General features: G+C 35.4%; 1 protein-coding gene across 1 annotated transcript in view; it reads left to right on the top strand.

The window, feature by feature from the left end:
* UBE2E2 (ubiquitin conjugating enzyme E2 E2) overlaps nt 1–8,875 on the top strand; it is a 40,159-nt gene extending 31,284 nt beyond the window's left edge. Inside the window, exon 4 of the mRNA XM_042472143.1 lies at nt 8,818–8,875. Within this exon, the coding sequence (XP_042328077.1) occupies nt 8,818–8,875 (58 nt within the window). The remainder of the gene's footprint in view (nt 1–8,817) is intronic.
* Nucleotides 8,876–9,533: the final 658 nt, after the last annotated feature.

The raw sequence follows: 9,533 nt of genomic DNA on the forward strand, positions 1-9,533 counted from the left end.
ACATGGCTATCCTAACTAGTATTTAAGTAGAACAGAAACTACTTCTCAGTTACTACTTCCTGATTATAATCCCTTCATGTCATGAATTTCAACTGTCCCATATTGCTATTTTGCAAACATAGCAGCATTTGTTTTAGAAGAGCTGAACATTTATTTCTATCAGCACAGATGCAATTCTCATACATTCACAGAATTCCAGGAGTTGTTACTTAAAGGAAATAGCAGAAAAAATAGACCCTTAATCAACCAGAAGCATTAAAATACTAATAATAGCACACAAAATATTGACCTTTCCCTCTAATCTTATGCTTTTAAAGATCTCTTAGAGCCTTGCAAGGACAAGAGAATAATGGCAAGAGAATTCTGGAAAATGCTATGAAACATTGGCCATAATTCATACAATCAGGTGGGATCACTGCAGAAACAGCATAATGAAGGAGCTAGATAAGGTGGGGCATTGAAAACTTTTAGGATGGACAGGAGTAGCTTGACTAATTTCTCTGGTCTCATTCCTTTTTCAGCCATAACTAACTGAATGAACTACAGTCATCCTCTTGGTGTCAGAAAAACAAATTCATAAATGGCTTTTTAGCACAAACTTCTTCAGAATCATTTGTAAAAGAATTTAGTACAACAATACAATAATATATGATGCCTATACTATTGTTGAATAATATGAACTTTAGAAATAGTATAGACTGCAATACTTGGACCAGAAGTGTTTGGGATTTTGGATTTTTTAATTTATTTTGGAATACCATATATGAGATATCTTGGCGATGAGACTGAAGTCTAAACTTAAAATTCATGTATGTTTCAGATGTACTTTATACACATAACCTGTAGGCAATTTTATACGTTTTTATACATAATATTTTTAATAATTTTTTGTGTGAAGCAAAGTTTGTGTGCATTGAACCATCAGAAAGCATAGATATCACTATCTCTGCCACCCATGAAAAAAAGGTTTTGGATTTTGGAGTATTTCGGATTTGGGAAATCCAGATAAGGGAGATTAAATCTGTAATGTGTGCATGGGAATGACATTCAGATATAGAAAATACAGCTTTGTAGAGTCTATTCAAGTAGTGGAATAATGCACACAAATGCTGTGTCCTTGTTTCTTTTTGGTTGGTTGGTTTTTGCCTGGATTATGCATTACGCTCGTAACTATTTTATTTTCAAATGGCATGCCACAAGTGTCACATGTTCTTTAACTACAGGAGTATAATATGCTGTAGAAATCAGTGTCTAGTCACCACATGCTAAGATATATGATATTATCTTATTTCAGAAAAAGAATAGTGAAGAGCTTCAAATCCTCCTTCTGTTGTCTTAATGGCAGTTTCCATTTGTAGTTGGACCCTAGAAAATAAAATTCTATTATTTACTTAACTGATATACATTCATTTTAAATGTAATACTTCCAGTTTCTTAAAAATGATTTTTAAAACATTTCTTGTCTTCCCCCAACAAAACTATTAGATATAAAAATAAGGAGTAGCCAATAATTGTTGTTGTTGTGTGCCTTCAAGTCTTTTTCCAAATTATGGCGACCCTAGGGCAAAAACCTATCATCGAGTTTTCATACAAAGAATGAAAAAACCAGGACAAAGTTAATAGTATTCTTTCTATCTACGATGAAAGATGGTGAGCACAATTCTGTCATTACTTCATGTGGAACTAAAACAAATCCAACCTTTGACTGTGAGATATTAATTTGGCTTATGATTTTTCATACAGTAAATTCATACAGGTCAAAATTTGCTTTCTTAATGCAAGCTGATACAAGAATGCCTAAAAGTTCCTGTTAGAAAAGTAGAATTTTCAGTTTAATATATTTTTTGCCAAACTGAGATTGACATTGTGAATTTAATCACCAGCGAAATGTGTCTTATTTGTAAGAATATAAATATTTCTTTGCATACCGTATTTTCATCTTACAGTGACCTCTTAATCCCTTTTAAAAATAAATCTGATGAATTTCATGTTACAAATTACAAGAAAAGAGATTCCACTTAAATATTAGGAAGAACTTTTACTGTAAGAACAGTAAAGTTCAACAGTAGAATAGACTGCTTCTGAACGCTCTTTGTGGTGGACACTCTTTGTTTAGATGTTTTTGGACAGAACTTGAATAGACATTTTTCAGGAGTGCTATAATTGGACATTCCTTCATGGAAGGGTTGAAGTAAACGTTCCTTGCGGCCTTTCAAACACTAAGTTTCTATTAGTCTGTGTTGGTGTTAATGAAGTATTATGTAACTATTTCATGTGTTCTTCCAAGTTTCCATAGTGTCAGTCTCTGATTTTGGCAGATGATATTTCTTGATTTGAAAGTCAACTCAGATAAGTAACATGTAAATAGTTTTCTTGGTCATGGAGGAAAGGAGACATGTTTGCATTATGCTTGGATCATGACATTACACTTATGATTGCATGGCTTTTCATTTGCATGAGGATGTGAGGGTGATCTGGTGGATGTGCAGGCGATCTGGCTGCGACATCTGTCACCCCATTTGATCGCCAGGGTTGATTCGGCTTTTCATTTGCATGAAAAAGACATACACAAATAGAGCAGCTATATTAGCAAGTTGTTGTTGTTGTTGTCATTGTGAAAGTAGCCAGTGGCATGCAGATTTGCCAGTTCTTTTTCTCCATATAATCTGGTTTTGCTTATTTTTCTGCAGTGAGTGAATAGGTTGTGTAACATAGAGTACAATTTCTTGAGGGTGTTTTTTAAAAAATCTAGTCACTTATGATGGTTTTAGTTGTATTTAACTCTGACTGTTTCTGCAAGGCTAAGAATGATGATAGCTGAAGAGTGGGATTGTTTTCATTTCCTCTCAGTTGAAAAGCTGCTTTGATATGAAATGGCATCAGAAGTCTTTTGTAATTCTTCCATTATTAAAAACAAGACATAAATAATCCTCCAAACAAACAGAAACTCTGCTAATCTAAATTCAATAAATAAACAATAGAAACTACTCACCAGGATTTTCAAAATAAAGTAATGGTTCTATAAATAAAAATGTTGAAAAACACTATGTGAAGACAACTAATTAAGGGATGTTGTAACGAATTGACTTTCAAGTGTTTCTGCCATTATCTTGTATGATGTGGCTCCTTCTGGTTTTTCAGAAAACTCTCTGAACATTACACCTTGGGAGTAATGTTCCAAGATGCACAGATGGTAGATGTACCAGCTTATGTTGTACTCACAGTGTGGGACACTGGTATTCATACAATGGACCACAGAAATAATGGGTGTGTTCTGAAGTGTAAGTGTATTAGTCCCTATTGTTTCTTCTTCTTTTTTAAAAAAAGTACTTGGTTATATTTTTATATGAATAATATAAGTTAATGTATTTATGTGTTAAAATTCTGCCTTTAAAAGCATCTTGTTTTTCTCAAACATTTTGTTGCTATACAGGGTGACTTTATTTTAGGACTACTTCAACAAAATCAAGCATGCTTCTTAAGAACATACTTTAGTCCAGTTACAATTTACTATTAATTTATATTTTATTTTACTTTATCTTATCCCTTCGTATTTCCTGCACTTCATTCTTTAGTATTTTACAGTGTTTTATGTAAACTGTTTGATACGGTTGACTGACTAATCAATAATTTTTTTTAACTTAACTGTGGGGCAAAACAGACAGCCCATAAAGGGCGGATTGCGGCCTCCCTGGCATCGCTTGCCCGGAGCCGTAATAACCACATGCCCATGGCCCCAGTCCGGACCTTGGCTGGTGTTTTAAACCGGCTTCTGTAAAGGAATGTTTTTTCCCCACTTCTTTTCAAGCCAGCTGTTGCTCATTGGGCGAGGCATTGGGGCGGTTTTGGGCTACGTTCAGGGTGTGTGTCGCCATGCCCCCAACGCAGTCCGAAGGTGGACCATTTGGTTTGTCTGTTTTGGGCCTATGAAAGAACTGGACAAGATCCTAAAATATACAGATAGAGATCTGAACACTACAATTGGGGATCGTCTAAACTATCGTATTCCCCATCAATATGTATGGATATGCAAGCTTGACAGTGAAGAAAGCTGACAAGCAAAATAAACTCATTTGAGATGTAGTGCTGGAGAAGAGCACCGAGAATACTATGAATGGCCAAAAAGACAAACAAATGGGTTCTAGAGCAGATGATGCCTGAATTTTCCCTGGCAACCAGGATGACTAAATTGAGGCTATCATACTTTGGCCACATCATAAGAAGGTATGAATCAGAAAAGACAATAATGCTAGGAAAGTAGAGGACAAAAGAAAGAGAAGGAGGCCACATGTCAGATGGTTGGACTCAATCAGAGAGACCACGGGCCTCAGCCTGCACACTTGAGCAGGACCTGAGCAGAGCAGTGGAGGACAGGGAATTTTGGAAATGTTTCATTCACAGAATCGCCATGAGTCAAGGTTGACTTGAGGACGGCTAGCAACAATGTAGATAGACACTTTACCCTTTGTTAGCCATAGGGGCACTGCACACAAAGGAAGTAACAGAAATGCACCAGAATTTGCTTTTTCATTGGCAGCAACAAAGTAACTTCCTTTGAGATCTTGATGGGTCTCCACCCTCTGTGAACCACAATCCACCTTATAAGTGGAGTACAGTGAGTTTTGTAAACTTCTCAGGTATGTAGATAATTAGGCGTTGTAACAGGTAAAACATGGGAATGAGAGTCAAATTCAGTCGGCTTTATCTTATGTTACGTTTTTCTCTTCCTAGGTTAGGATTCACCTGTTCAGTAGTTAAGTTTGAAGAGGTTAAAAAGGAAAGCTGGTCTTTATTATAATACTCTTTGTAATTAAATTCTTTCTTTGTAAGTGACAAAAATAAAACAGGGTTTAGACATAAGTGAGCTTCATTACATGCTATCCATGGAGATTTAAAGTGTAGCCTACAAACAGAAATATATGTTTGCTAGCTTTCTATATTTTCTGTGATGTTGCTAAATATTTAGGATTCAGTTGTGATTGTGGTTGTTTTAATATAGTGTTTCACTCTAAAATGTCTGATTTTAAAAGTCACCACCCACAGAATAATGAAGCCAGTGTGGTGTAGTGGTTTGAGTGTTGGGCTATGACTCTGGAGATCAAAGGTTCAATTCCCTACTTGACCATAGAAACCCACTGGGTGACCTTGAGCAAGTGACACACTCTCAGCCTCAGCGGAAGGCAATAACATAGCTCCTCTGAACAAATCTTTCCAAGAAAACCTGTGGTAGGTCCACTTTAGGATTGCCAGAAGTCAGGAATGACTTGAAGGCACACAATAACAAATCCACAGAAAGCTACAGCTTCAGCCTCCCTGAAGCATTAATGTTACCTAGTTTATGTATCCTTTTATTAATAATGCTTTCTAATTATGAATAGTTTATCTGGATGACTAGATGATTTTTAAAGAGTGCTAATGGTATGAAAGTAATGTGACGCAAATCTTCCTTTTTCCTTTTGTATCTTGCTATGTGAAATACTTCATATTTATTTTAATTAAACATTTGTGGCTTTGCAGTCAGGCATCTAATTAGCTGCAGCTTTGAATTATATCAAAGCACATGCCAAAGATTTCTTAATTAAGTCATCTACATGAAATTATCTCTGTTTTCAAGATATTCAGCTGTTAGTTTATTACTACTTTGTTTATATATCTTCTTTTTACAAATTTCTTAGAGTACTTGAGTTCATTTTTGTTTTTAGAAATATGGGATTGGATATAGTAGGCTATAAAATATTTGACAAAAAGCCAGTGACTCTGTATCAGTTCAACTAAAAGTACATCATCATACATAATTGAATATTTTTATACCATCAAAAAAGTTTCCCTGATATAACCCTAGTAAAAATGAAACAGAGTAAATAAAGTGTTGGGATAAGCACTGGAGGAACAGGTATCAGTAAGTGTATAAGAGAATGTGTACTTTGCACGAAGTATTATCAGGTGGCTTGGGATTGCTACTGTGATTGTAGATTTTACAAATAGATTGTTAATATGTGGTCTTACTTTTTAATCTCCCCAGTATTTAGCTTCATGGGGTTGCCATAAATTGACAGGTGACTTGAAAACACACATGGACACACAAAGAGAGAAAAATTTCAGTCATATAGTATCTTCAGAATGAAAATTGAGTTCCATTTTTGTACTCTGGGCAAATGTTTAGTGACATAGACCTTTAAGCTGTAGCCCTTTGTACAAATTGAAATGCTGATTATTTTTCCAAGAAGTGGGGTAAGAACTGTGGACAGTTTTGTAAGGCTGCAGAAATAGCTACTCTGTTCTTCTGTATGTGAATAAAGCCTAAAATAAGAGTAATAAGGCAAAAAGTGTATAGTTCGGGGGGGGGGGGGAGAATGACAGGACATCAAAATGTTTTTGTGTGATAATAACCAGAATTTTAGATTTGGGAACTCACACTCCCAGAAGTGATGCAAAATTCAGCCTCAATTTCATGACCCAATTAAGATACACAGGATTGGGAGCCACCAGTGTATGTGTCTGAATGGTGAGGAAAGCAGTCTGTGGGGAAATGTGCACTTGCTTGAGGACAGGTATATTTTTCTACAGTGAGACCTGCCTCACAGTTTGAAATAAACACTCAATTTCTATGGGAAGAATCGAAACAAATATATTTGGATCGTACACCTTTGGTTGGGCTTTCTTTGTTACTCTATTTTTTACAGCGTTATGTATACCAGTAATGATGCTACTAAATAACAGTAAGATAAGGATGATGATCTGTGTGTGCATTTTGCACATCTTGTCATTTTAAGTATTCCAGTTATTTTTTATAACACCGATTGAAATGAAAATGGAAACTATAAATGCATCACAAGCAAGTTTGTTTACACAGTTTTCAGTTTGCAACACCAGAACAAAAAGTAGGTAATTGTGTGTAGATCTGTAGTACGTATTCTTAAGCATTTGTCGTGGTTTTATTCCTAATGCCATACAAATAAATAATAAACTTTTGATTTTGTCTTCAGTGCTTTGAGAATATTAATATAGAATTTAGAATGGTGGGTGAGTACAAGTGTCGTGTGCCTTTTGATGAATCAGTTTTCCAAGATCTACTCTTTTGATGCTAGTAAATTATTATCAGAACCAATTTATTCAATGTGTGGTCTGCTTTTTCAACAAATACAAGCACAAATATACATTTAAAAACCTATACAGTTATCTACTTTAAGCATACAACAACACTATGAATGACTTTACAATATAGAGTACACAATCTGAACAAAAAATGGTGCTTTGCATGAGGCTTTTGTGACCACATGCTGCTCTTTTTTTTTTAACTCAGTGCCATTGTTTGGTTTAGTCTGTGAACTATATACTATAGACGTCATTTATGGTGTCATTGCATGCTTATAATACAGCACTATTTGTACTTATACAGTAGCATAATACATCAATATAGGTTCTGCATTTCAATTCTGCATTTCCACTTTTTGACAGTGCTCTGCTCCCTAACCTGTCAAATATGCAGGTGACTACTATATAGCAGTCTTATGGTGGAACTTTTCTACAAATTACCCAGATTGAGCTTCTGACTTGTTCCTTATTTATTTATTTATTTTTGTTCTGAATGTTTTAAAACATGAAACTGTATGCTTGTTCAATGCAAGATAATAACTATCATCTAGCAAGTTCTTCATGTGAAAATGAAAGAATGCATGCTTCTTCTTCTTCTTCTTCTTCTCAAGCATTGTCCTCACAACCGCCACATCAATCAGAATAGCTTGGTGCTTAGTGTATTCAGGAAATCTGCTGAATCTGTATGAAAAGCTCTTACCCACTCCCCTTACCTTTTTGAACAACTGTAGCCATAAACCAGATGTCCTAAGGATTATTCTTATGATCATACAGCAGTGTGATAATTCTAGATGGAAGAAAGAAAACAGCTTGATCTGTTATGTAGAATGTATAGAAAACTTTTCAAAATTAATCCTGGTTTTAAATAATTAATCATATATTTTGCTGTAATTTTTGTTTTGTCTATGCTATTTGTTCATGGAATTGTGGTTCATTAGGATGGCTAAAGAATCTTCATAATGCTTGCTCAGTTTATATAGTTCATCCTATGTTGGTTGTTCCTGGTGTGTGTGGTGATGGCTCTCTCTCTCTCTCTCTGTGTGTGTGTGTGTGTGTGTGTGTGTGTGTGTGTTTCAAAGCACAGCTCTCTTTAATTAGCTTATTAATTGAATAGCACACCATATGACCTCAACTGCATTGTGTGCTAGAGGGGTCTATAGGGGTCTAGCTGCAACAAGAGTCCCAAGAGGATGTTTGTTTGATTCATTACCATGCAGCATCCTTTCTGTCTAAAAGGAAAAAGCAGCATATGTTGTACCATGTGAAAGGGCATTTCAGTTGGCTGACTCTGAGAGGAAATGAGCTTCCTCAGCCCTGCTGCTTTTCGAAGCTGCTACCAGGTTTAAGAGACGTTGATGGCTATTTTCCGTAGCTGCCTCCTGGCCCCAGCCTTTCAGCCATTGACTCAAAGAATGTAAGACAGCTTTGGAAAAACATAATTAGTTCCCTGTCTTATTTATTTTTGCTTTCTAGAATGTAAAATAACATCTGTCATTTAATTTTTAAACAGGGAGCTGTTTGCTTTCCTGCCATATCTCATTCCAAGAAACGTCCTTTTGGTAGCAGCCGACACAGAAAAAAACATTGACACCACAGAGAAAGAGAGAGAGAGAGAGAGTAATTGTAAATGTTTTCATGGTTAACTTATTGTTGCAAGCTTAAAGATGTGCAGCCTTTCAAATTATTTACATTTTCTCTTCTTTACTGTTTGCTGTTAACAAGGGAGGAAAGCATCTGCTTGTGTGAAGATCAAATAGACATGCACATGGCTCCCTTCTGAAGTAAGCATGCTTATATACTACATGTAGAAGTGTACAAATTACTTCTGAATATAGAAGCAGGCAAATTTATACATTGTTAAACACTGGCTACTATGTGACTAATGTGTTTGAATTATATTAAAGATTATTAGAATATTGAACTGGCAGGCAACAGGTTCAATTCATCTTGAAAATTTTATTTCATAGCAATCTGTAATTGTGTTTTCTTCTCCCAGATGAAGGCTGTTCTCAAAAGTACATAGTATTTAGTATTACTAGTTCAGTTACTTTGAGCCTTTAAACTGCTTTATACCTGATTAATTCTTACCCTCATATATCTCAATCCCATTGTTATCAGAAACTATGTACATAATGCAGTTGGTGCTACATTCATACCTGTTTTATACTGCAGGAAACTGGATTTGCGCTTGGGTTTGTTGTAAACAGACATGTGCTGTAGTTACGCATGATATTTGTATATGCATATTCTCATGTTGAAGGAAATGTCTGTAACAAATCCTTTATTTGTGAAGTGGTCAGCATTTTTATTTGGTAAGTCAAAGGTAATCTTTAGAGGGAATAAAATAAAATATGAAAAGGAAGTTGGCAAGAGGTTAAAAGGAGCTCATAAGATAGCCTCTATGTTTCTGGATTGCATTTGACCCAGGAAATGGAGGG

The sequence above is a fragment of the Sceloporus undulatus genome, chromosome 6 (genome assembly GCF_019175285.1).
Source record: "Sceloporus undulatus isolate JIND9_A2432 ecotype Alabama chromosome 6, SceUnd_v1.1, whole genome shotgun sequence".
Taxonomy (NCBI): Eukaryota; Metazoa; Chordata; class Lepidosauria; order Squamata; family Phrynosomatidae; genus Sceloporus; species Sceloporus undulatus.